General features: G+C 48.8%; 2 protein-coding genes across 7 annotated transcripts in view; both read left to right on the top strand.

Moving 5' to 3' along the window:
• The window catches only part of LOC102159001 (neuroblastoma breakpoint family member 6-like), a 31,278-nt gene extending 30,014 nt beyond the window's left edge, over positions 1–1,264 (top strand). For all 6 annotated transcript variants that reach the window (XM_021081900.1, XM_021081901.1, XM_021081902.1 and 3 more), the window contains exon 16: positions 1,221–1,264. The gene's annotated coding sequence lies outside the window, so the exon portion shown is untranslated. The remainder of the gene's footprint in view (positions 1–1,220) is intronic.
• On the top strand, positions 34–27,848 carry LOC102159535 (translation initiation factor IF-2-like). The gene is made up of 5 exons (XM_021081903.1): positions 34–72; positions 5,212–5,310; positions 5,419–5,940; positions 6,928–7,145; positions 26,618–27,848. The coding sequence occupies exons 1-5, from the start codon at positions 34–36 to the stop codon at positions 26,628–26,630; spliced, it is 891 nt and encodes a 296-aa protein (XP_020937562.1). The 3' UTR covers positions 26,631–27,848.
• Positions 27,849–27,981: the final 133 nt, after the last annotated feature.

Genomic DNA, 27,981 nt, shown 5'->3' with positions numbered 1-27,981 from the left:
TCCAGATAGAAACTGGGTGAGCCTGGATCTAACATGGGTGCGCACACCAAGCCATTGAAATTCTCCCTTCAGGTGAGGTTTGCTTAGCAGGGTTTTTTAAAGCTCTGTGAATAAACATTTAAGGATTCAAAGCACGACGGATCTGGTAGGATGTCAGTAACCAGGATGGCAGGGTCCACTTGTGGCTTCTTTATAGAAAAGCAGAATATCAGCCAGTGATGGACTTAGCCTTCTCTCCACAGAACTATTTGTGCAGCTTGGAAAAGAGAAAAGAGAAAGAGGCAGATAGATGCGCTGGATATACAAGCTCTGTGTTTGGATCCAAGTTTCTCACAGTGTTTAGAGTACCAGATACAGTACACAAAAGAACATGACTTAGAAGCTCAGAGAAACTCCCTTCTTTCTGTAGCTCTGCTGAAGCAGCGCTTCTCTGTAAAGACTTCTTCCTGTCCAGGAGGTTGACCAAACCGCCCCTAGTGCCTGTAGACCTCTCCGGATGGGAGCCTTTCCTCTCTCTTCCTCCAAATGGGTGGGAAGGGCCTGTGGCCTGGCTTCTAGGGTCCGTGTTGTCCATAACAGGCCACCTGAGCTCAACTACTCCTCAGCTCCTTGGCAGCATAGGTCCTCATCTATGAAAGGTGGAAGGAGAATCGGAGACATTCTGAAGCCCCAGTGGGTCTCCCATTGCAGGGCGCTCCCTGTAGCTGCCTCTCCTCCTCAGAGGACAGGGGCATAGAGGTAGGACAGGGTGTGTTTCTCTACCAAGGACCCCCTGCTCTGGAGCGCAATTTGTTTCGGAATGTGTGAGAGGGATGCTAAGCACATCCATCCCTGGAACGGTGAGAAGGCCATCCTTCAGTGCAGAGGAAGGGGCCTCAAGAGTGCAGTGGCTGCGGAGGACTGGGTGGGGGCACCTGGCTAAGGCTCCGCAGCAGGTCTGAGCTGGGTTATCAGCAAGCAGTGGTGGGGTGAGGACAGGGGTCCCTAGATTCTGCCCCAGAGGCTGGATGAACTTCTAAGGCATGGCTCTCACGTTCCCCTCCAGCCAGCCTGTGGCTCTGCCTTCAGCTCCTCGTGTCAGCAGGAGCCCAGCCTGCTCCTGGCCTCAGTCACCATGTGGCCATCCCTGCAGGCTCAGCTCTCAGCAGGACCCTGCAAAGACTCTCACTGATTTTTCTTCTGTCCTCTCTCACCTCCTCTCCTCTCTCTGTGTTTCACAGGTATCTGTTACTTCCAGAACGAAGAAGAGTTATTGCCCAACCCCAAGAAACCACAGCAGAAAAGATTCCTTTTCCACCTGATGAGAAAGACCTACAACAGCCAATCAAGTTGAAGCCCCAAAGGAACACTGGAGGGATCGTCTCCTGAGAATCAGCATCTCAACCATCACCTCCTCCACCCACCGTTTTTACTCCAAAAGACTGATCTCATGAGAGAAATCGCAGTCCTCGGCCTCCTCCCAGTCTTGGGTGTGATCAGTCGATGAGGAGACCAGGGCCCAGATGGACTACAGTTTGGAGCGACCTTCACCCTTGCTCCTGTCCACATTCATCCTCCTCACACAGGCATCAGGAGCCGCTGGCAGAAGGCCCCATGTCCACCTGGACATTCTTTGTCAGCACACGGGCTGTGGTCGGAGCAGACGCCCTTAACTGTGCAGTGTTCTTGCCGAAAGTGTTCCGCCTGAGTGTCTTCATGAGGTAGTTATCAGACAGCTGCAGAATGTAGGCCAGTGGCCCAGACACCTGGCCTGTCTGTCTTCAAACAGTCCATGTCTCCACAAAGAAGACAACCAAGAGGAGAAGAGAGATTTGGGGTTCCGAAGGACTAAGAAGTTTATGTGACTATAATTCTTGAGTCCTTTTGAACCCCAAACGTCTCCTCACCTTTTGTGATGTCTTTGACTGTGGGGACATTGACTGGTTTGCAGAGGACAAGTCAGTTGTCTGGCTCACAAGTCTGCATCCTTCAGTTGTCTGATGATTTCCTCCTGATGCAATTCAGGGGAAAGCTTTTGCCAAGAGCACCACCTAGTGCCTGCTGTGTGCTTCCTAGCACAGCCCCGCAGGAGGCTGAGAGTGTCCGCACTGCCTGCCACCACTCTTGTCATTCGAGCATTGGACGCTTTGTTCTGGAGGGCCCTGTGAGATCTGTCCATTGGAAAGACCTGTTTTTCTCTCTCTGATCAGTCATTTGCTTAGTGGTGTATGAATTAGAGGCCATGAACTTTCTTCTTCTGTGATGCTGTTTCTCCGACAAGTTGCCATGCCTTATCAATCCCCGATCGATGATTCCTGATATGTGTCCATTACCATATTTGTTTGTATGTTGGAAACTTTCTGATTTAGTCATTCTGTAGACTTGTATTGCTGGCATTGTGCTGTGGAATATGCAGTCCCTGCCCTTTCATGTCATGAAAAGCTTTCTTGAATTTCACTGTGGTTTCTATATTTTTCAAATTTTTCCTAAAATAAAAATATTATAATAAAAATTAAATTATCAGTTATCCTACAAACATTGTATCTATTTTTTTTCTTCCTTTTTTTTTTTTTTTTTTTTGGAGCTGCATGTGTGGCATATGTATTTTCCCAGGCTTGGGGTCCAACCAGAACTACAGCTGCCAGCCTACACCACAGCCACAGTAATGCAGGACCCCAGCCACATCTGTGACCTACACCACAGCTCATGGCAATGCTGGATCCCAGACCCACTGAGCAGGGCCAGGGAGCAAACCCCCATCCTCATGCCTACTGGTTGTATTTGTTCCCCTAGTGCCAAAATGGAAACTCCTTCCATTATTGTTTTAAGTTAGTTTCTTTTCCTGGGATCCAAATACAACCCACAAAGTAATCAGGTGGATATGTGTTGAAGTTACTTACACACCCATATATACATATGCTGCCCCTCTGCTCCTTCCTACCTCTGTCCCTCCCCCTTCCCTCCCTCCCATCCTTCCTTCTCTCCTTCCTTTCTCTCTCATCCTCACTCCCTCTCAGTCAAATTCTTCTTGGTTTCTCCTGTCCTCCTCCTTTTTTTTGGTCATTCATTCGTGAAGATACTGCGTTTTGGTTCTGTATCTTTCCCACAGTCTAAACTGTGTACCTGAGTATACAGAAAAAAAATACTTCTGTCCTCCATACTTCATCTCTGGTGGCAGAATGTACAGCAGTGTTATAATAGAAAAAACTGCCAGCCATGTAGGTACCTTAAAATTTTCTTGTAGCCATGCTTAAAACCAAAACCTATCAACCCACATACTACAAATATGCTCTTCCACATAGCAAATTAGTAGTACACACGAAATATTCTACCAAAGTTTTAAAGTTCTGTTTAGTAGGAAAATATTTCACCTGTCTTCAGTTTTTCAGGTTACACTGACAGGAATCATCAATCACATACACTTAAGAGCCAGTTCCTGAGACCTACTAGCCCCATTCTGCTATGCCATAGCACATGAGTCTAATGGCCACTGTTTTGCACCTGGCAGATGTAGAGATGATGACATTCATGTTTGATACACTGGCGAGACTCTCTCAAACGGGGTGTGTGCTCTCTGATCAGGAGGCACGTCGGGTCCTGGGGGTTTTTCTGTGATATTTGCAGCCCTTTGACATCAGGGCCTGGATCCAGCAACTGATGATGTGGAGCAAAATGGTGACATTCCATGGTGCTACAGTCTCACCTGGAACACTTGCCTAAAGAGAAACTTCCCGAAATCCTAAACACTCTTGAGTTACGTAGGGGGACCATCTGTAAAGAAGTCGGCAGCTTAATGAGCCAACTGCCAAGCACCTTCTCTGGTCACCAATTAGCTTCTTTTATTTCTGTATCTTCCCCTGTGTGACTAGGAACTCAAAGTTGGACACACACGGAAGTATTCCAATCCATTGCCCTATCTTCCTTACCGATACTCCAATCATCCTCCCTTTCATCGGTGAATGTGACTCTCAGCTGGTTCCTTCACCCTTTGGATAAGATCCTAACAGTCTTTGAGCCCTTTCCTGATAGCAGTGTAACAAGGTGCTCCTGTGTCCTCTTGAGTATTTCCTGCCCCTGACTTGGACTCAGTCATTTCTCAAAGATGCTCTGGGTTCCTTTCGTGCAAAACACGATTCCCAGATCAACTTGTGGAACCTAGAGCTACTCATTGGAATTGGTTTCTCTCTAGGCCTTTCCCGTGGAAGGAGCTAGGAAACACATTTTCATAATTGTATGGACTCGTGTATTGACATATATTCCCAAGCATGCACCATTCACGTTCAGAACAACAGGCTTGTTATGGAAGTTTACATGCCTTCTGAATCGGGTTTCTCTGATACCCGCTTTTCTGTTGTTAAGGACACTGGGAGTAAGGGGAACACAGTATCCCACAGTCTCCTTTGCCTTTTCCCACATTACAGGGACAAAAGCCTAAAGAGATACCAACAATGCCACTAACAACACAATAGAGGAGAGCAGTTTGGGGCTTTGACAGTGTCTTGGGGAACAGGGACACGCTTGTGTTTTAGTTGCTTTACCACAGGTATAGCTCTTGTCCATCTGGTTGTTTCGCAAAAGAGACAAGCATGTTCCCTTGTTACACGATGTTTTCAAAGTCTAGAGGCCTGTATTTAACAATTTAATTTCATAGTGATTTTTTCTTTAATGTAGGAGTTCCCATTGTGATTCAGCAGTAATGAACACAAGTGGTATCCAAAGGAATCAGGTTCACTCCCTGGCTCCACTCAGTGGGCTGATGTTCCTGGGTGCTGGTGAGTTGAGGTGTAGGTGGCAGAGGTGGCTGGGATCTGGTGATGATGTGGCTGTGGAGTATGATGGCAGCTGTTACCACAATTTGACTCCCAGCATGGGAAGTTCCATAAGTGGCCCTCCAAAGAAAACCAAAACCAACCGACCAACAAACAAAAGTAGTCTGGACGGGCCAACCAGAAGCTGTAGGCAGTCATCCAGCCTCAGCAGGACTATCTCAGCCCCTCACATGACCATTTACTCACAGGGACAACCTTGCAAGTACTAGAGTCCTGGTGAAACCCCCTTTTGGTTCAGTCTCTGCTGTTAAGCCCTGGGACACAGGGGGACCTGACTACAGGTGGCACTGGCTCCACTGCTGCAGCCCAGGCCGGTTCCAGGACAGCGACCAGCAGAGCTGCCTGGGTCCAGCCTGGAAGCCGCGAGCTTCCCCCGCCCACCCTGCCTCCCTGGTCTCCTCAGTCTTCCTGGCTCATCCAGGAGGCTGGGGTCTGGGACCCCGACTCCAGACAGGACCTGGAGCCTGGGGATGCCCTTGCCCACGCAGCCTGCCTCTCTCAGGTGTCAGTTCGCCTTGGGGACTGAGGCCATGCTGCGCTGTAAAAGACGCCGCCCAAAGGGCCAGGTCCCACGCAGAGTCGCCCTCGGACCCCTGCATTCAGAGTCCAGAGGGCGCAGCATGACACGAGCGCACCGCCAGGGGTCGCCCCTCCCGCCGCTGAGCCAGGCCGCGCGCAGCCCCGCGGGCGCAGGCCCCGCCTCCCGCCAGGCGTGCTTCCTCAGCCGCCCGCCCGCCGCGCGCTTCCTCAGCCGCCCGCCCGCCGCGCGCTTCCTCAGCCGCCCGCCCGCCGCGCGCTTCCTCAGCCGCCCGCCGCGCGCTTCCTCAGCCGCCGCCGCGCGCTTCCTCAGCCGCCCGCCCGCCGCGCGCTTCCTCAGCCGCCCGCCGCGCGCTTCCTCAGCCGCCCGCCGCGCGCTTCCTCAGCCGCCCGCGACGTCAGGAGGCCCCGACTCGCCTGCCCGCGGCCTCCCTTTGGTTTGTACCTCCTCACGGAGGCGATGAAATCCGTTTGGGGTCAGCTACAGGGCAGCGCTTTCGGGCCTCCCGCAGGTCCACCTCCTCTGCCGGCGTCTGTCGAGTGTTCTGCGCTGAAGGAGCTTTTCCTGCCAGAAAACCAAGTTCCTGTCCTCTTTGTAAGTGTCCCTCATGGCGCTGCCCTGGCAGCTCTGAGCATCCGGAGAAGCGCCCTTGGGACTTCCCGGGATGTCTTCTCCCTGGGACCGCGGGGCCAAGGGTCGAGGGGCAGGGCACTGAGGGCTTCCCTGGGTGACACAGATTTGGAACCGAAGCGGCCTCCGTGTGCCCACAGGTGGCAGCGCGAGCACCCAGGCGGCTGGCGCCCTGCGGGGTGTGAGCAGGGGACTGAGTTTCTTCTGGGCTTTTCCCTCCCTCAGCGTCCTCCTCCTGTTCAGCTTTCCGGGTTCAGCAGGTCCTCGCCCACCCGGGTGCCCAAGACGGAGGCGGCCGCTGGGTCTGGGTGGGGAGCTCAGTGTGTGGTGGCACGGGGTGCCTTCTAGATGTTTCCAGGGGCAGGAGGCTTCTAGGGTTCAGGGGCCCGCTTTGAAGGCCTTGGACAGCGTCCCTTGCTGAGTTGGGTGAAGCCAAAGGGAGATGCGCAGGGCAGAGGGGCAAATGGCTGCGTTCAGGCCCAGAGGCTGGGCGGCCCGCAGAGCAGGGGCTTCCTGGGAGGCGAGGAGCAGGCGGCCAGGGCCATGGGCCCCTGGTGGGGGCGCGGTGGGGGGGGAATGGGGTGTCCCTCACTGGGGTCGGTGCCCACAGGGCCCCAGCGTCCAGCCTGAGCGTGTCCAGTGTGTGGGGTCTGGATGAGTTTTCGGCAGAGGAGGGAGGGGCTGGGCGGCGGGTTCTCAGAGCCTGGCAGCAGCATAAGATCGTGTCATCCTGCTCTGTGGGTCCAGTAGGGAGCCTGACTGTTCATTGGTGAAGGCTGGTGTCCAAGCCCCCATGGCACTTGGAAGTTCTAGTCCTGCTTGAACTCATTTTCAGGCTTGTGGTTGTCAGCATTTCCTAGAGCCTCCTGAGCTGCGTTTATGGTTGGGGCAGCGACCCTGTCCTGGAGCTCTCAGGGCCTGTCCTCACTGTCCTCTGCTCTGTGCACACAGGGGGGCATATGTGGAATGTCGTCCTCCTGGAGAGTCACCGGGACAGGCTGTGCCGGGGTTTCCACCCCCGGTCACCACATGGCCCTGGTCTCTGTGCACTTTCTGGCGCGCCCAGTCCACCTTGGCTTAGCTGACTCTTCATCTGGATTCCGGGGAACTGCCAGGCGGCCAGAGGCTGAGGGCACAAGCATGGGAATCATCCACTGGTCAGCCTCCAGGTGGGTGCACGGCAACGTTCAGTAGCAGCTCCCCAATTACAGGATGCCACCAACACTTTGATTTCACAGTGTTTTTTTTTTTTTTTTAATTAAGGCTATTACTTCTTAGAAGAGTTGAGATGTATGGGTTGCCTCAGAGGATAGTAGAGTTCTCTCACAGCTGTGCTCTGTTCTCCCTCACAGGATTTCTTCCTTCTTTGGACCTTGCCCGAGGATGGTACAGAGGAGGGGGCTATCCCATGGACAGGAAAGGGATGTTCCCCCAATGAGGCTTATCCATCCCCCTCTAGATGCACTGAACCCTGGGATTTCTCCACAGGGTGTAGAGTCGAATGCACAGTTTGTGGTAGAGGAGGACTGTGTTTGTGCTTCTCCCCGACAACTCATGGTCAATCTCAGACCATTTGGATATATTCAGTAGTTTGGGTAAACTCTTGGAGGGCATTTCGTAGATGCATTTTCTGAGACGGGAAACCTTCTTGTTCCCCTTCTTAGTGGCTTTGGCGGGGTAGGGGGAAGCTATATTCCTTTCATGCGCCAGACTGAATTGTCACCCATCAGGGTTTCAGTAGTTCAAGGCCCTAATCAACCCACCAAGGCCACTTTCTTTCAGCTCAGTCCCAGTCCCCATGTTACTGTGGGAAGGAGTGTCCCCCAGTCACTCTCTCCTGCAGAAACTCCACCAGAGATCTGGGACTCAGGGAGCCTGTGTGGCCAGGTGACGGCCTCTCCCAGCCCAACGAGAACGCAAGTACCTGGTATCTCCCCTGGCTTCCCCTACTTTACTTTCTCTTCTGTGATACTCAGGGCAGTGCTCCCAACTCACTCAAGGTACCATCTAGCGCTGTGTCCCCTTCTTAGCAACTAAGGCGCAGGAGCATTTTGTACCCAGAAGAGGTGAAAACCTGGGAGGGTCAACTTTCTGGGGTCTGTTTTGGAGCAACAGAGTGAGGTTCCTGAGAGAAGGTCTGTGAGTCGTTGCCCCTCCTTGGGTCCCTGGGTTGGAGCAGAAACATCTGCTGTCTCTTCCTGGCTCCCCAGGCAGATCATGAGCTTGGGGTCAGTGTTTCCTCAGAGCCATCGCACAAAAGCCAGGCCTTCCAATTGGGCCACTTTGTGGTCATGCTCTCCCTTCCTTTGCAGGAGCCTTTGGGGACTAGAAACAACCAAGGGTGTCCTGCTTTTAAAGAGGCATGTTGAGTCATCAAGGACCGGTTTATAGCACAGACCACAAAGGAATATCCTTTCAGCCTTTTGGAAGGGAGCTATGGGGTCTGCAGTCCCCAACCTAGAGTCATGCCAAAAATGTCCTTAGTACTAGTATGTTGCTTTTAAAATACAAGGTTTGTGGGGTTTTGTGGTTTTTTAGTTTTTATTTTTGAAGTATAGTCGATGTACAGAATGATAAAAAGATTTGCAATATACAGAATCACAATTTGAAAACTATATTCCATTGATACTTATAAAATATTGGATATATTCTCCATGTCGTACAATAAATGTTTGTCCCTTACTTTATACATAATAGTTTCTAGGTCTTAATCTGTCTCCCTGTATTGCCCCCGCCCCCTTCCCTCTCCTCACTGGTAACCACTAGTTGATTCTGTGTATCTGGGAGTCTCATTCTTTTTTCTTATATGCAGTAGTTTGTTGTTGATATTTTTCAGTTCCACGTATTACTGATATCACACAGTATTTGTCTGTCTGAGTTAGGTTATGTAGCATAATACCCCCTGTGTCCATCCATGCTGTTGCCAATGGCACAGGTCATTGTGTTTTATGGCTGAGCAGTATGCCATTGTGTATGTATACCTCCTGTTTGTTATCCATTCATCTGTGGATGGACACTTAGGTTGCTTTGATAACTTGGCTACTGTAAATAAAGCTGCCAGGAGCCCTGGGATGTGAGTATCTTTGTGAAAGGGTGGTTTTGGTGTATTTTGGATGCCTCCCCACCAGTAGAATTGCTGGTCTTCTGGTAGCTCAGTTTGTAGTATTTGTAGAAACCGCAAAAATGATTGCCACGGTGGCTACATCAACTTCTCTTCACTTCAGCGTTGTAAAAGTGTTCCCTTTTCTCCACATCCTTGCCAGCATTTGTTCTTTGTGTTCTTTCTGCTGACAGCCATTCTGACAGGTGTGAGTTGATACCTCTGGTGCTTTTAATTTGCCTTGCCCTAATGATGAGTGATGTTGAGCCTTTTTTCCATGTGCTTGTGAGGCCATGTGCTTGTCCTCTCTGGAAGAATGTCGGTTGAGGTCTTGTGCCAAGTTTGAATTGGGTTGTTTTTCTATTGGTCTTGAGTTGTGGGAGCTGTGTATATATTTTGGCTGTTGCTCAATTGACCCTCATTGATCAAGTTGTAAGGTTTTCCTTGTTTGACATTTTCCACCCTGGTTGTGGCTTTGTTCTTTATTTTTTAGGAACCTCTTTTCAGGATCTCGAGAGTGATTTTCCGGTTGTGATTTTTAAAAGGGGGTGCCACACAAATACAGAGTAATAGAAGCTGGATTGATTCTCCCCCTGGGAAACAACAAAACCAAACAACAGCCATAAACTGGAAAAAATCGATGAAGCAAAGATTTTCAGGAAACTGGGCATCAGGCAATAAAGGTAGTGAGTGATCCCTGAGAGATGAAAATCAGACTGGTGAACCCCACCATTGCTCCAGTGTACCACCTGGAGAGAGTTTGCAATGCAGGCAGGGGAGGGGAAACTGAAAGGAAGGCCTGTGGGCCTCACTGAGTTGCTCCTCATCCTCATCTTCCCTCACGTCCAGTGGAACCCATTGGTGTCTGCTGCTGTTGCTCTACCTGTAGACACGCAGGCTGAGCTGGGAGGAGTCCTCTTTAAACTTCCTTCAGTAAGGAATGGGGGTGCTCGCTTTGTATCCACCCAAGGCAGTTAGCACAGTGCTGTACCCCCAGGGGCTCCGTAAATGCATCCCTGGACCTCCACACATGTAGACTCCAAGTTATCTAGATGAGCAGAGATGTTGGATTTTATAGCACATGATCGGAGAGAGGAGTGACCCAAGGGTTGGTAGGGCATTCTGTTTCTAAGAGAACTGAGGACACGTCAACCACTTCAAAGCTGGGATTGTACTGCCAGACCCTTGTGTGTCCTCCTTGCAAACTTGAATGGTGCTTTGCCCCTTTTTCACTTTAGAAAAAGGATCTGAAATTTAAGGATAAAAGACCAAGTTCTACAATTCTAGGAATATGGCTGATATTTAAATTCTTTTTAAAGAGGCGAGAGGATTTGACTGTGGGAGTCATTTAAGTTGTCGGAGAGAAAGCTGATCACCCCTGATCATCATGACAAGGATGAACATCTAAGGCTTATGAAACTTGCGTCTTCATGTCTCCACTGACCAGGACATCGACAGTCGAGACAGATGTTAGCAGTTTCCTGGGCAGACCTTGATGGTATTGACTTCTTTGTGGCAGCCTGGTTCCCAGGGGTTTCTTGTATCGTGAGAGGCTGCAGTCTGGCTGAGAACCAGGGTTTGGGGGCCAGGACAGGTCACCAGCTGAGTTGGGTCACCAGGCTCAGGACCAATCCTGAGGTCATTTCTAGGCAGCATGGGCCCCTTCCTCCAATGGATCCACTCCGACTTCCCTTCTCATGATCTCCTGTCCTGGACTGAGAGCTCCGTGAACGTTGGATGACTCTTTTACGCAGCCTGTATTGATGACCCCTGGTACTGAGGCAAGCACCGAGGAGGCTGCCCGGGACACTTGCTCACTGCCTGCATAAAAGAGGTTCCAGGTCTCCAGTCATTTCAACTACATTCCCGTCCAGATGTCCCGTCAGAGATGCTCTGCTTCCTCTTGGGATGTAGCAAATCCTCTTCATTAAAGAGGAGTCTGCCCACCACTCTCCTTACCCCACGACACTGACGTGAGGTGACTGATGAAGGCACCCCTGTCCTCAGGGATTCCCCTCCGTGGTTCAGTGTCACTAGGAAGAAATGTCCTCAGGCTACCCTCCCATCCTCTGGCTGCCACAACAGTCTAGCAGAGAGGAACCACCACATTTTGTGGAAACTCTCCACTTGTATTCTTCTTCCCACAGCGTTGATTTCCTCAGGTCAGTCTTACTGCTGTCTGAACTCCAGCTTCTGAACACAGCCCAAGGAAAACTAATCCCTGACCAATGTTTAAGGGAGATTGTGTGGAAAGCCTGTCAAAGTGAAAATACGGAAGACTGTTATTATTGTCTCAGCTTCAGATGGAAGGGTCCCCTTATCCTGGCCCCTCCTGACCTGAGGGCAGAAGTGATTTAGGAAAGAAGGAGCCCCTACAGGCCTTCTCCAGCCATCATCCATCCCTCTCATCTCACCCTTCCTTGGAGAGCACCCACTGTGAGCGCAGATACAAGGTGGAAACCGAAAGATGCCATCCTCCTGCTCTCAGGGTTGGTGCTTCCCTGCAGTATCAACCACACGCCAGTGACTTCTTGGAAGTGGTATGAAAAATACCCTTCAGCATATATGCCATATGTCAACACATCACTACAAAGCTTAGTAAACACCTGTGAGTCCTTGGCAGATGTTGCTGTGTGGGGGAAAGCCCATTTTCCATGTCCACTCCTCTGTTGATGGCCGTTTCAGGTGTTTCCATGTCTTGGCTATTGCAAAGAGTGCTGCAGTTTACATTGGAGTACGTGTATCTTTTCGAGGCATGGTTTTCTCTGGATAGATGCCCAGGAGTGGGATTGCTGGATCAAATGGTAGTTCTATTTTTAGTTTTCGGAGGCATCTCCCTACTGTTTTCCACAGGGGTCGCACCAATTTTCAATCCCACCAAGAGTGTACTAGGGTTCCTTTTTCTCCACCCCATCTCCAGCACTTACTGTTTGTAGACGTTTTGATGATGGCCATCTGGCTGGTGTAAGGTGGTACCTCATCGTGGTTTTGATTTGCATTTCTCTAACAATGAGTGATGTTGAACATCTTTTCACGTGTTTCTCAGCCATCTATATGTCTTCTTTGGAGAACTGTCTGTTTAGATCTTCTGCCCATTTTTGGATGGGGTTGTTTGGTTTTTTTGGTATGGAGCTGCAGAAGGTGTTTCTAAATTTTGGAGATTAATCCCTCGTCAATCGATTCACTTGCAAGATTTTCTCCCATTCTGTGGGTTGTCTTTTCGTGTTGTTTAGGTTTTCCTTTGCTGTGCAGAAACTTTGAAGTTTGATTAGGTCCCATTAGCTTCTTTTTGTCTTTATTCTCATTACTCTAAGAGGTGGATCTGAGAAGATGTTGCTGTCGTTTATGTCGGAGAGTGTTTGGCCTATGTTTTCCTCAAAGAAGTTTATAGTGTCTGGTCTTATACCTAGGTCTTTCATCCATGCTGAGTTTATTGTTGTGTGTGGTGTTAGGGAGTGTTTTAACTTCATTCTTTTCCAAGTGTCTGTCCAGGTTTTCCAGCAGCATTTATTGACCAGGCTGTCCTTTCTCCATTGTATATCCTTGCCTCCTTTGCCATAGATGAGGTGGCTGTAGGTGCGTGGGTTTAATTCTGGACTTTCTGTCCTGTTCCACTGATCTCTGTGTCTCTCATTGTGCCAGGACCATACAGTTTTGATGAGTGTTGCTTTGTGGTATAGTCTGACGTCCGGGAGCCTGATTCCTCTGGTTCCATTTTTCTTTTTCAGGATGTCTTTGGCTATTCTGGGTCTTTTGTGCGTCCAAACAAACAGACTTGAAAATATTTTGTTTGGGTTCTGTGAAAAATGTCCTTGGTACTTTGATAGGGATTGCACTGACTCTGTAGATTGCCTTGGGTTGTATAGTCATTTTTGATAATATTGACTCTTCCAGTGCAAGAGCCTGGTATGTCTTTCCATCTGTTTGTGTCATCTTTGATTTCTTCCATCAGAGTCTTATGGTTTTCAGAGTACAGGTCAGGTCTTTTGTCTCTTTAGGTAGGTTTACTCCTGGGTATTTTATTCCTTTGGATGCGACGGTAAATGGAATTGCTTCCCTAATTCCTCTTTCTGATCTTTCATTGTTAGTGTATGGAAATGCCATCAATTTATGTGTATTAATTGTGTATCCTGCGAGTTTGCCAAATTCCTGGATGAGCTCTAACAGTTTTCTGGTAGAGTCTTTAGGATTTTGTAGGTAATGTATCATGTCCTCGGCAAATAGTGATAGTTTTATGTCTTCCTTTCCAATTTGGATTCCTTGTATTTCTTTCACCCCTCTGATTGCTGTGGCTAGGACTTGTAACACTATGTTGAAGAGTAGTGGTGAGAGCAGACATCCTTGTCTTGTTCCTGATCTTGGCAGGAATTCTTTCAGCTTTTCGCCATTAAGAATGATGTTCGCTGTGGGTTTGTCACGTATGACCTTTCTGATGTTGAGGTAGATTCCCACCATGCCCACTTTCCGAAGGGTTTTTATTAGAAATGGGTGTTGGGTTTTGTCCAAGGCTTTTTCTGCGTCTATTGAGAGGATCATATGGTTTTTATTCTTCAGTTTGTTAATGGGGTGTATCACACTGATGGATTTGTGGATATTGAGGAACCCTTGCATCCCTGGGATGAATCCCTTTTCATCATGATGTACAATCCTTTTAGTGTATTGTTGGATGCGGTTTGGTAGGATTTTGGTGAGGATTTTTGCATCGATGTTCATCAGTGAAATTGGCCTGTAGTTTTCTTTTTTGTGGTATCTTTGTGTGGTTTTGGTGTCAGGGAGATGGTGGCCTCATCGGAAGAGTTTGGGAGTATCCCTTCGTCTGTGGTTTTTTTGCAATAGTTTCATAAGGATAGGTGGTAGCTCTTCCCTAAATGTTTGATAGAGTTTGATGTGAAGCCATCTGGTGCTGGACTTCTGTTTGTTGGAAGTTTTTTAATCACAGTTTCAATTTCAGTTCTTGCGATTGGTCCATTCATCTTTTCTATTTCATCTTGGTTTAGTCTTGGAAGATGGTACTTTTCTAAGAATTTGTCCATTTCTTCTAGGTTTTCCATTTTATTGGCATATGGTTGCGTATCGTAGTCTCTTATGATCCTTTGTATTTCTGTGATGTCCGTTGTTACTTCTCCTTTTTCATTTCTAATTTTATTGATTTGAGTCCCCTCTCTTTTTTGCTTGCTAAGTCTGGCTAGGGGTTTATCAATTTTGTTGATCTTTTCAAAGAACCAGCTTTTCGTTTCATTGATCTTTTCTATGGTTTTCTTTGTTTCTATTTCATTTGATTTCTGCTCTGATCTTTATGATTTCTTTTCTTCTACTAACTTTAGGACTTGTCTGTTCTTCTCTCTCGAGCTGCTTTAGATGTAAAGATAGCTTGTTGATTTGAGCTTGTTCTTGTTTCCTGAGGTGGGCTTGTGTTGCTATAAACGTTCTGCTTAGAATGGCTTTTGCTTCATCCCATAGGTGTTGGAGTGTCGTATCTTCATTGTCATTTCCTGCCAGGTATCTTTTAATTTCCTCTTTGATTTCTTCAGTGATCCATTGGTTGTTTAGAAGCAGGTTGTTTAGTCTCCACGTGTTTGTGTTTTTTGCAGTTTTTTTCTTGTTGTTGATTTCCAGTTGTATGGCGTTGTGGTCGGAAAAGATGCTTGATATGATTTCGGTTTTCTTAAAGTTACCGAGGTTGGATTTGTAGCCCAGGATGTGCTCAATCTTAGAGAATGTTCCATGTGCACTTGAGAAGAAAGTGTAGTCTGTTGCTTTTGGATGGAATGTGCTATAAATATCGATTAAGTCCCTCTGGTTTAATGCATCATTCAGGGCCCGTGTTTGCTTATTGATTTTCTGTCTGGTTGATCTGTCCATTGCTGTAAGTGGGGTGTTAAAGTCCCCCACTATTATTGTGTTATTGTTGATTTCTCCTTTTAAGGTTGTTAGCAGTTGCCTTGTATATTGTGGTGAACCTGTGTTGGGTGCGTAGATATTTATAGTTGTTATATCATCGTCTTGGATTGATCCCTTGATCATTAGGTAGTGACCTTCCCTGTCCCTTAAAATATTTTTCGTTGTAAAGTCTATTTGGTCTGCTATGAGTATTGCTACTCCAGCTTTCTTTTGATCCCCGTTTGCGTGAAATATTTTCTTCCATCCTCTCACTTTCAGTTTGTATGAGTCCCTAGAAGTGAAGTGGGTCTCTTGAAGACAGCATATATATGGGTCTTGTTTTTGTATCCATTCAGCCAGTCTGTGTCTTTTGGTTGGGGCGTTTAGACCAGTAACATTTAAGGTAATCATTGATATGTATGTTGTTATTGCCATTTTACTAATTGCTTTGGATTTGTTTTTGCTGCTCTTTTTTCTTTCCTTCTTCTCTTGTTCTTTTCTGCCTAGAGAAATTCCTTTAGTATTTGTGGTAAGGCTGGTTTAGTGTTGCTGAATTCTCTCAGCTTTTGCTTATCTGTGAAGGTTTTGATTTCTCCTTCAAATCTGAATGAGAGCCTGGTGGGTAGAATAATCTTGGTTGGAGGATTTTTTCCTTTCATCACGTTGAGTATATCATGCCACTCCCTTCTGGCCTTCAGGGTTTCTGCTGAAAAATCTGCCCGTAACCTTATTGGGGTTCCCTTGTATGTGATTTGTTTCTTTTCCCTAGCTGCTTTGAAGATTTTCTCTTTGTCTTTAATTTAGGTCCGTTTGATTAATATGCGTCTTGGGGTGTTCCTCTTTGGGCTCATTTTATATGGTCGTCATTGCGCTTCCTGGATTTGAGTGGGTGGTTCCTTTCCCATGTTAGGGAAGTGTTCGGCTATTATCTCTTGGAATATATTTTCTGTCCCCTTCTCTCTCTCTTCTCCTTCTGGCACCCCTATAATACGGATGTTGGTGCATTTCACGTTGTCCCAGAGTTCTCTGAGATGCTCTTCGTTTTCAATCTTTTTTCTCTTTTCTGTTCTGCATCCGTAATGTCTACTAATCTGTCCGCCACCTCGCTTATTTGTCTTCTGCCTCCTGTATTCTGCTGTTGGCTGCTTCTAGTGATTTTTTTTTTATTTCAGTTATTGTATTTTGCATCTCTTCTTGTTGAGGTTTTATATCTTGTATCTCTTTGGTCAGTGTTTCCTGTAAGTTATCCATCTTTGCCTCCAGTTTATTTCCAATGTCTTGCATCATCTTCAGCATCAACAGTCTAAAGTCTTTTTCCTGGAGGCTGAGAATCGCCTCCCTGCTTGGCTGATTTTCTGGGGTTTTTCCTTTCTCCCTGATCTGAGTGATAGTTCTCTGTCTTTTCATTTTTATAGGTATTTGGTGTGGTGACCTTTTTACAGATAATGGAGTTGTGTCCTCTCGTACTTCTGATGTCAGCCCCCCTGTGGCAGAAGTCAGTATGGGGGCTTGCTGTAGGCTTCCTGATGGGAGGGGCTGATGCCTGCTGCCTGGTAGGTGGAGCTGATTCTAATCCCTCTGGTGGGTGGGGCTTAGTCTCTGGATGGGAGTAGAGGCAGCTGTGTGCCTGAGGGGTCTTTGGGTAGCCTGTTTACTGAGGGGCGGTGCTGTGATCCCACCTGGGTTGTTGTTTGCCCTGGGGCTTCTCAGCACTGACTGATGGGTGGGGCCAGGTTTTCCCAAAATGGCCACCTCCAGAGAGAGGCATGGCTGCTGAATATTCCCGAGAGCTTTGCTTCCAATGTCCTTCCCTCACAACAAGCCACATTCACCCCTGGTTTCCCAGGATGTCCTCCACGTACTGCAGTGAGATTTGACTCAGATTCCCATGGAGACTTTGCTTTGCCCTGGGACCCAGTGCACATGAAAGTCTGTGTGTGCCTTTTAAGAATGGGGTCTCCGTTTCCCCCAGTCCTGTGCAGCTCCTGTGCACAAGCCCCACTGGTTTTCACTGCCTGATGCTCCGGGGCTCTTTCTCCCCGTGCCAGATCCCGACACATGAGAGTTTGATGTGGGGCTCAGAACTCTCACTCCTGTAGGTGAGTCTCTGTGAAGCAGTTAGTTTCCAGTCTGTGGGGCTTCCCACCCGGGAGGTGTGGGGTTGTTTATATCGTGAAATCACCCCTCCTACCTCTTGATGTGTCCTCCTCTTTTTCTTCTGGTGTAGGATATCTTTTGTAAGGTTTCCGGTCCATTTGGGTGAAGAGTGCTCATTCTTTAGTTGTGAATTTTGGTGTTTTTAGGAGAGAAGTTGAGCTCCAGTCCTTCTATTCCACCGTCTTAATCCCGTCTCCTTGACCCCTTGACTTTGGGCTGGTGAGGTCTGGGTTGGACTCCTAACTTACAGAACTGTCCTAATGAATGCATTTTTTTTTTTGTAGGCCACAAAACGTACGGGCATGTGTTAGAGCAGAAAAAGAAAGCTGATTCAAGTGTGTAGGGGATTCTCCTAAGTCGTCATAAGACCTGGGGACTCTAAGAAACCCTGCAGCTTGCCTGTCTGTCTTCCGGTGATGGGACAAAAGACATTTGTACAGGTTTTAAGTGTTCCGTGAGGTTCCTACCATCTTTTATTCATTCCTATTTTTTTTTCATTAAAAAAAATTTCCCCTATGAGACTCACACCCTCTTTCCCACACAGGACCCACCATGTTTCTCATTTCCATTGTGGCAAACTGGAAGACAGTTTGCTGGTCAGGCAGGTTGATTTCTTTTTCTTTTTATTTAATTAATTAATTTATTTTTGTGTCCAGTGTCTTTTCGGTGCCAAGCCCACTGCATATGGCTGTTCCCAGACTAGGGGTTGAACTGGAGCTGGAACTGAGGGCCAAGAAAACAGCCACAGCCACAGGCAGAGCAACCGCTACCGGGGTATGAGCCGAGTCTGTGACCTACATGAGAGCCCACAGCAACGCTGGATCCTTAACCCACTGAGAAAGGCCAGGGATTGAACCCCTGTCCTCAAGGACATTAGTTGGGTCTGTTACCCCTGATTCCCGACGGGAACTCCAACTACTGGTATTTTTTCTTGCTTGACTGTTTTCCTTTCCTTCAGCATTTTCATGTCTCTGATGAAATTTAGACTTGGGAACTCGGGGAAAGCCTAGGAAGCTAGAGATATGTGACAGAAAATAGCCAGGGAGAGGACCTGGGGCGGGGATGGGGGTGGGGGTGAGGGTGGGAGGGGAGGGATTGGGGCGGTTCCAGGAAGGCTGCCTTGGGTCCCAGTTGGTGACAGGCTCAACATTTCCTTAGGTTACAGTTTAGGAACAGTCCTAGGAATATCCACCAATTGCTTCTGGCAAAGCTTTGAAGTCCTAGGTAAAGGTTTAGTTTGTGACACTTAAGCCATTCTAACATTTCACATTTCCTCCAAAGAGCTAGCAAGAGACTGTGTTCGTGTTTTAAATGTGAAATGGCAGGACATATGCAAAACCACATATGAAACCCCTTTCCCTTTCATTTCAGGATTTACTTATTACCAAATCCTGCCTTAGTTCGATAAGATGCAACACATTCTTTGGGGTTGCTGCTTGAAGAAGAAGGGTTGCCAAAGTCGCATTGCAATGCGCAGCCCAATACTATGCAATGAGATCAGTTTATTAGACAACATCGGCTGTTAATTTGCAGTGAGGTGGTGTAGGAAACCGCAGAACACGGGAGGACTCATGACCCAACAGGAGCCTGAGTGTATGAGTAGGCGGTGGAGAGGAGACATGGGGAGAGGAGACCAGCTTGAGGAGGGACACACAGAGCTACAGCGGAGCCTGGAGAACCCAGAGAGGGTGTCTGGGCCCTCAGGCCCCTTCCTTGCCTGGTTCCAGAGTAGCTGTGGGTCGTGGGCAGGTAGAACAGACACTAAGTGGTGGCCAGTTGGCTAGCTAACGACTGAGTATGTGTGGGGAGGTTTGCCCAGAAGGGGTGGATTTCCTAGAGCTCCTTGTCCCTGGAGCCCAGGAGCCTGAGGGCCCGTGGTTGGGACGTGTCGGGAAGGCGTCCTTTGGAGGCTGAGAAGAGCTCTGGGAGTGTGGGTGGTGGATCTGGGAAGGGCTGTCCTCTCCACCTTGTCTCTTTGCTTCCCCAGAGGGTGACTGGCGTGGCCAGGCAAGAAGGGGCCCAACACTGAACACTCTTGGCAGCTATTGACACTCACCTCTGGAAATGTGACCCAGCTGAGCCTGAAGGCTCTGGTTTTCTTCCCTCAGGACTCTGTCCTCATTGTAGAGCGGAGGTGTGGACTCCAGGCCCGGACTGGAGAAGGTCGAGGGGGATCCTGACCCAGAGCATGCAAGAAGGCAGGTTACACAGGTGGGTGAGAGAGGCTCAATGCTGCTGCCCATTCTGCACCTCAAAGATCCTGTCCCAGCCAGCAGAAAACCCCGAGGACTCGAGGACTCGAGGCCTGGGCCTGGAGCCTGAGGGGCCGAATGCCTGGCTTGGCTGTGCCTCCTCTCAGGGGGCTCTTTGCCTGTCTGATCTCCTGCCCTGGCTGCAGCTGCTCCGGAGGCTCTTTCCCCTCAGTAGCTGCTGCTGTGCTGTGGGCAGGACCCGGGCAGGTGGGAGGGATGCCTGCAAGGGCCAGCCGCCTGGGGGAGAGGGAGGGGAGGAAGCCAGCAGGGGCAGGGGAGAGGCTGGGGAGGCCCCTGCAGACCTGGCTCTGCCCCTTGCCAAGCACAAGACAAGGGCACAGAGAGGTCAGCAGGCAGCCTGTGAGCAGATTATGATGGGAGGAGAAGTCAGAGGATTCTGGGGACCAGGCCTGGTTGGTTCTGGCCTGAGGAGAGTTAGCGCTCAGCTCAGATGTGTCTACAAAGGAGGAGAATGGTCCTTTCCCCTCCCGCCTTGCTGACTGTTTGTGTGTTAGGAGCAAGTGGAGGAAAGCAGACCTCAGTGCTCTGCCATCTGTGAAGCTCAGCCTAAGGGTGACCTTCAGAAGCCCCCTCACTGTGATCAGGAGTTGGCAGCCCTGGGCCTCTCCTTCCTGTTCAGGAGGCAGTGGAGCTGAGCCTGTGTTGCAGCTGCTCCCTCAGGCGGTCATTACAAATGGTGGTCTTGGGGAGAGAGGTCAAGATGGCGGAGGAGTATGGGGACACGCTTGCGCTCTCCCACGAACACAAAAAAAAAGCATACTTGCAGAATAAATGACTCACACAGAACAGCAACCAATCGCTGGCATTGGAACCTAAACTCCAATAATTGCAAGAAGTTCGTGACATTATTTGGCAGAACGGGAGAAAACAGGACAGTGAGAGAAGGTGAATCTGAGTGGGACGGGCACTCCTGAAAGGGAACAGCAGAGGAGAAAGGGATCCTTCATCCTGGAAAGTCATCTACATGGGGGAAAGATCAAACGAACTGGAGGAATCTCCAGATGCAGAGAAGAGTGTAGCAGTAAGTTGGAGTACGGAAAAGCCGATCAAGAACCAAACGGACCATCTGAACTTCGGGCACAATCACCAAAAATTGAGATGCCTGGGTGGGGGCTGGGCACCGAGTCCTTGGCTCCAGAGTTAGTCCCCAGGAAAGGGCTGGGGAATGCCTGGGTGGGGGCTGGGCACTGAGACCTCAGCTCCAGAGGTTAGTCCCCAGGAAAGGGCCGGGGAATGCCTGGGTGGGGGCTGGGCACCGAGACCTCGGCTCTAGAGGTTAGTCCCCGAGAACAGGCTGCATGGGCGGGGCGGAGCAGAACCTGCTTGGGAGGTCTAGAAACCATTTGACGGGGCAGAGACTGCCTGGGAGACTAGAAAACAAAGCTGTCTCAGAGGAAGGGAGCAATACTCTAGGGGTGGGGAAGTGGAAAGCCGCATCAGAGGGAACCTGGGAGAAGAGCCTGTTCTGCGCCCGTGCTGGGGAGGGGAGAGAAGAAGGGGTGGGTCCCCATAGAATACCCCCCACGCCACAGCAAGCTTACAGGCCCACTAGCTAGCTGAAAGCTGTGCTTCCCAGTGCATCCCCTCCCCCCCCCCGCCACTCCCTACGCTCTCGCTGAACCTGGGGCTGCCTACCATCCAGGAGGGCTGGCCTCAACAATTGCCTGAAGCCTACCACCGCAGGGGCTGTCCCTGCACAGGCCTGCTTGCCCTTTGGAGGGGCTACACTTCCGCAGAGCAGCACCAAACACCACCAGCCCCCGAGAAAAGGCCTGCAGCCCAGAAAAGCTAGAACAAGCCTAGCCAGGCCGTGAATAGATCTGCCTAATTCTCAGACGGTTTTTCTGAGTCGGGCTGCCCCGGGGAGGAGCCTCTTGGATTTCCAGTGGCCCTGCTACCTGCCCAAGCCCCCAGGGGGTGCCAAGACTGCCAGCTCCAGGAAGGACCCCCTGCAGCCCAGAAAAGCTGCAACAAGCCTGGCCGAGTCGGGAAAAGATCTCAGACGGTCTTTCTGAGTCGGGCTGCCCTGGGGAGGAGCCTCTTGGGTTTCCAGTGGCCCTGCTACCCGCCCAAGCCCCCTGGGAGTGCCGCACTCCCGCGGAATAGCTGCTCAGCACCACCCGCCCCCTGGAGGAGCCCCTGCAGCCCAGAAAAGCTGCAACAAGCTTGGGCAGACTGTGAAAAGATCTGCCTACATTCTCAGGCCGTCCTTCTGAGTTGGGCTGCCCTAGGGAAGAGCCTCTTAGGTTTTCAGTGACCCAGATAGCTACTCCAGCCCCCAGGGGGTGCTGCACTCCTGAGGAACAGCTGCCCAACACTGCCAACCCCCTGCAAGAACCCCACAGCCTAAAAACACCACAGCAAGCTCTGCATGACCAAGTGAAATCTGCCACCATCGTGGTGTGGACCTCCCAGTCCTGTCTGCCCTCAGGAAGTCCTCCTTTGCTTCAAAGAAACACTGTTAGCCCCATCAACACTCCAGAAAAGCCACACTGCCTCAAAAAAGATTGACCAACAACGCCAGCCCTCAGGAAATATTCCACGGCAGTGACAAGGCAAACACTGCCCGATGACGGAGAGTACAACTCCCTCAGGAGAAAGAAAACAACAAGCAAGATGAAGAAGCTGAGAAACCACCCTCAGTCAAACCAACAGGAGAACTCACCTAAAACAGTCAACAATGAAACAGATCTCTGCAGTCAGACAGACCTGGAGTTCAAAAGAGAAATAGTGAAAATACTGAAGGAATTAAGAGAAGATATGAACAGTAATGCAGATACCCTCAGAAAGGAACTAGAAAATATAAGGAGGAGCCAAGAAAAACTACAACATTAATTTGCAGAGATGCAAACTGAACTAGGGGCAGTAAAAACCAGAATGAATAATGCAGAAGAACGAATCAGTGATATGGAAGATAGAATAATGGAAGTCACTCAATCCGGTCAACAGACAGAAAACCGGATCAAAAAACTGGAAAGCAATATAAGAGACCTATGGGATAATATAAAGTGGGCCGATCTATGCATAATAGGAATTCCAGAAGGAGTAGAAAAAGGTAAGGGGATGGAAAACATATTTGAAGAAATTATCACTGGAAACTTCCCAAATCTAAAGGATACTGGGTTCAAGATACAAGAAGCACAGAGGGCCCCAAACAAACTGAACCCAAACAATCCCACAGCAAGACACATCATAATAAAAATGGCAAAAGTTAGTGATAAAGAGAGGATCCTAAAGGCAGCAAGAGAAAAACAGAATGTTACCTACAAGGGAACCCCCATAAGAATATCAGCTGATTTCTCTACAGAAACACTACAGGCCAGGAGGGAATGGCAAGAGATATTTAAAGTGCTAAAAGGAAAAAATGTGCAACCTAGAATACTCTATCCAGCAAGTATATCATTTAAAATAGAAGGGGAAATAAAAAATTTTTCCAACAAACAAAAACTTAAAGAATACAGCAACACAAAACCCAGGTTAAAGGAAATATTGAAAGGGCTTCTCTAAACCAAAAAGAAAGGAAGGAAAGGGAAGAAAAAAGAAAAGAAAAAAAGAAGAAGAAGAAGAGGAAGAACTAGGACTGAGGAAACTGCAATCAGAGAGCAGTCGCTCAAATAAGCCAGCATACAGATTTAATCATGAACATGCTTCAAACAAAATAAAATTAAAAAGAAAAAAATAAAAAAGAGTCATCAAAACCATAAAATGTGGGCAAGGGATGTTAGGAAATAAATAACCCTTTTTGTTTGTTTGTTTTTATGTTTCTCTTCTTAATTTTAATATAGTAATGAAGTGTTTGAACTTACAGGACCATCAGGCTAAAACACACAATTATGGGAAGGGGTTAGCATACTTAAAAAAACAGGGCAACTGCTGGGAGCCACAAAGTGGCTAAGAAGAATAATCCTGTGTGAGGCCTAACTGTAAGCAAAGCTACAGCAGAGGCTGAAGAAACTGAAGCTGCAAAGCAGTTTCGAAGAATCCCCCAGCTGATCCTGTTTAGTAAAAATTTCTGAAATATGATTTCCTCTTCTATTCTTGCGCTTCTTTTCTGTCTGACCCTTATGTGTGTTGTGAGTCATTCTTGGTTCATAATATTGGGAACTTTCTCAAATTCCTGAGCTTCCACCCAAGTATGGGCCATTATTTACTTATAAACCTAAGCCCTTGTTAAATAGGTTAAAAACAATTGAACCATGCATAAAGAACTTTCCTAAGAATGGGAAGTTTCCCTTCAGAGGAGTAATAGTAAATATTATGCAGAACTGCCATGTAGGCCTGGAGATCTTTGTTGGACTCTGGTCCGTCCCCATGGAGGCAGATTAGGGGGTGGTTTGGGTGTTGCCCATGGCCCAACAATTGTGGATATTATAAGGCAAGACATATTTTTTTCTATAATAAATGCTACATGTTGGGACCCAGCAGGTGGAAATTATTATTATAATTGGCAAGATTTTTTTAATATATAAATTTTATAATTAATAAAGATTTTTATAATAGATAAGGTTTATTTAAGACAGTTTATGTTGACACAACCTGCTAATGGTCTGAGGTCAGCCTGACCTCGAAAGCAAGCCACGTGTAAATACCTCACTCCCCATCAATGGCTCTTCATGCCTGCTAGAGGAGCACAATAGGTAGCTTAGGCAAGAATATTTATCACCTTATGCCAAATCAGCCATAAAAAAGAATGACATAATGCCATTTGCAGCAACAGATATGGGACTAGAGAATCTCATCCTGAGTGAAATGAGCCAGAAAGACAAAGACAAATACCATATGATATCCCTTATAACTAGAATCTAATATCCAGCACAAATGAACATCTCCTCAGAAAAGAAAATCATGGACTTGGAGAAGAGACTTGTGGCTGCCTGGTGGGAGGGGGAGGGAGTGGGAGGGATCGGGATCTTGGGCTTATCAGACACAACTTAGAATAGATTTACAAGGAGATCCTGCTGAATAGCATTGAAAATTTTGTCTAGATACTCATGTTGCAACAGAAGAAAGGGTGGGGGAAAAATGTAATTGTAATGTATTCATGTAAGGATAACCTGACCCCCTTGCTGTACAGTGGGAAAATAAAAAAAATTATATAAAAAAAAATGGTGGACTCCTCCAGGTGCTGGCTAAGGTTCCGGATTTCACCAAGATGCTCCTGTGGCAGGTGAGCCCCTGCAGCCATCCCTCCAGGACTGGAGGAGGTGGGAGATGGAGAATTCTGGTCACACGTGGGCCCACGTGGGGGGTGGCGCTTGGCCTCACTGGCCTCTCAGCAGCTTCCCCTGACCATCACCCTCCTCTCACCTGGGCACCCAGGAGCTGAGCTGACCCTGTTTAAAGAGCCAGTTGGCTTCAGATGCAGGACAGTGGGTGCTAAGGCCGCCCCATGGGCCTCCTCCCATACAGGGGTACCTGTAAGGGAGCTGTCAGTGTAGGTGTACAGTTACCAGGGTAACTGGGAAGTGTCCGGGGTTGCCCAGGGTTTAGAAAAGCAGCTGAGGATTGTGGAGCTCAGCCTAGGCCCTGGAAAGCGGTGGCCCTTTCCTGAGTTGACCGTGAGTGTGGTAGGGAAGGCCTGACCCTAGGATCCTACCTTTCCTCTTAGTGCCCCTTGAATGGATGTTCTTTAGCAAGAGACAAGCCCTTCCTTCACCCTTTGAGAGAAGACCTAAGGTAAAGGCTAGTCTGTTATGTCAGCGCATCCTATGTGGTTAATGACTGGTACTGAACGCTCCCCTCAAAGCACCTTTGTTTCCTTCGCCCACGGCCTGCGGGGCTCCAGGGCCAGGGATTGAACCTTTAGCACTTCAGTCACCTGAGCCAGGGACCTCGCTGGATCCTTAAGTCACTGAGCCACCAGGGAACTCCTCAAATCACGTTGAAAATGGCAGGAACCAGAGTTCCCTTCATGGCTCAGTGGTTATTGAACCCGACGAGTTTCAAGGAGGTTGGGCGTTTGATCCCTGGACTCACTCAGGGGGACAAGTATCTGGTGTTGCTCTGAGCTGTGGTGTCGGTCGCATAGGCAGCACGTCTCCCATGTTGTGGGAGCTGTGAGTAGGCCGGCAACTGTAGCTCCTATTCGATTCCCAGCCTGGGAACTTCCACATGCCGCGGGTGCAGCCCTAAAAAGCTAAAATAAATAAATACAAATTTAATAGGTGATTAATAAGTGAAACGGCAGGCACAAAGCCCGCTTAACTCTTTCTAGTGGGACATGTGATGTGCTCTTGTTTGAGAGGAGCAGAAGCGACTGCATTTCTGTCTGATCTTTAGCCCAGGCCTTAGAGCCTGTGGGCTGCAGGAGAGCACATTTACTCATCCCAGGTCAATACGGCCTTGTCTGTTTCACATTGTGCATTCCTCCGTGTTCCTTATACACGTGATCCGTGTGCCCCAGAGGGTGGTGAAATCTTCATGTCATGTAACTTTGGTGCATGATGGAGCAGATATTTGCATGGTGGACTGCTTTTCCTAGGACTGTGCTTTCATTGCTTTATCACTGACCTAGGATAAGATCGAAGTGGAAATATGACGGGACTAGAAGACATAGATAAAAGTTACCCCTGGAACCTGGTGTTTATTTGCTAGGCAGTAAATGTTGGATCTGGCCGGCACTTGAGGAGGCACTGGGGAGGAGGGGTGGGGTGAACCAGGCCAGGAGAGTGCCTGCTGTCAGAAAGATGATCTCTAGCACGGGACGTGCATATTGACAGATAATATATATTGAAAGATGACTGTGATGTGCTTAATGCTTTTGTGTTGGTTGGTCCCATGCGCCAGCCTGGACTGACAAGTGCCCGAGTATCAACAAGGGACAGTTGAACAGTGATACAGTGTTCTTTCAGGAAATATCTTTCAGTTGTTTTTTTGTTGTTGTTGTTTGTTTGTTTGTTTGAAGAGTGAACAGTTGTATGTTTGACCCAGTGTTCCCTGACATTCAGCTGTGAGATCCCGGAGCTTTTGGACAGAAAAGCTTGTGGCCAAGGCTCATGGGTGGCTCTGCTGCCCCCAAGTGGTGTGGGAACCTGGGGAATCTCCCTATCTCCATGAACCACAGTGTCTTCATCAGGAAGATAAAGTCCTTCCAATACTCGAAATTCCTCTCCTGCTGAGTTTTTTTTTTTTTTCCTTCTGCATGCTTGTGGGGCAGAGATGCATGCTCCATGTGCCCTGGGAACTGCAGCCAAGTCCTGCCTTTGGTCCCTTGTCTGTGTTTTTCCTTTAGGAGCCTGAACTGAGTCCACACACTGAACTCACAGACCTGCAGGAGGAGATGGAAGAAAGAAAATCAGCAGGTTTTGAGGATGAGAAGAACCCAAGTAATGGCAGAGGAGGTGCTGTGCAAGAGAGGTGAGACTAAGGACCAGATAAGTTCAAAAAGTCAAGGCAACTGAGGGATGCACACAGCATCATCCAGGCCTCCATGTGCAGCCGGAGTTGAGCAGGGAAGACTGGGAGGGTCACTTTCTCCACATGAACGTGTGCAGCTGCCCAGGAATTCACAGGATGGATCAGGGTTGGTTTATTCTGCTGGGAAGCACCAGTTCCATGAGGAGGAGGAGGCAGCAGGAGGCTCTGCCCTGGAGCCCTCAGCCACAACCTTCGGATTGCCCTCAGCGGCCGTCCTCTACGGAAGTGAGTGCTAAGAGAGCGAAATGAGGTTTGGAGAAGAATTAGAGACGTTCCTTGGCAGCTCAGACAGGTCTGCCCCATGGCCAGAAGGGGCCAGGGTGAGGGGGGTCCCTTGCATCTGAAGCAGAAAGAATCGTCTTCCTGTGCCTTTAGTTTAGAAGGCTTTACACACAGGGTCTCTTCAAGACATGCTGAGCGCTTCATGTGCCTTCTGCTGTGTTAACACCTCGGAGCTCAGCTCTCAGTAAGCTTCTCCTGGGGAGATCACCGCAGTGAGAGGAAGGCACAAGTGTGCATAGTTGCACCAAAATGTGCCTGCTGCTCCCCTGACTTGGGTCGTTGCTGCAGCCCAGAGGATGGGAGGCTAGACTGAGGCCATCTGTTCCTGATGGTAGTGAAACCAGGAGAGGAATCCCCGAGGACAGGTGTGTCTGCCTGAGAGTCACCCGAGGTGAAGGTGATGGCATAAGGTGCGTGTAGGGCAGGCTCTTCTTTACGGAGGGTGACGTGCTACATCCTGGGAGAAAGCAGAGCCTCCCTGTCAGGACCGTTGCACAGGAATGGAGCTGAGATGAGTAGAGACTTGAAACCTGTCTTATGCAATCAGTGACAGGATGTCGCTGAGAAGGTCCTCAGTGCTTGACCTGGTGTGAGGATTCTTGGACACAGAGGTGGATAAAGGGTTATCCCCGTGTTTGTGGAGCTCTCTGTCTGGTAGCAGTGAACTCATGAGCGGTGTATTGGTGTTGGGGTCAACGGAGCAAGTGGTCCATTTGGGCAAGGCATGGCCTGGTGGGTGGTCCTGGATCCTTTCTCTTTTTTCCCAACAGCTGCATGGCCTTTCCTGGCTCCATGGCCCTGGTTCCAGCCAGATTCGGGCTCTCAGGGTGCAGATGACACCCGGACTCCATGTTGCCTTAAAGCAGTCCACACTGCCCAGGTCTCCAGAGAAAACCG

This window comes from Sus scrofa, unplaced genomic scaffold, assembly GCF_000003025.6.
Source record: "Sus scrofa isolate TJ Tabasco breed Duroc unplaced genomic scaffold, Sscrofa11.1 Contig2508, whole genome shotgun sequence".
NCBI classification, from domain to species: domain Eukaryota; kingdom Metazoa; phylum Chordata; class Mammalia; order Artiodactyla; family Suidae; genus Sus; species Sus scrofa.
This window is presented reverse-complemented; position numbering and strand designations above follow the sequence as displayed.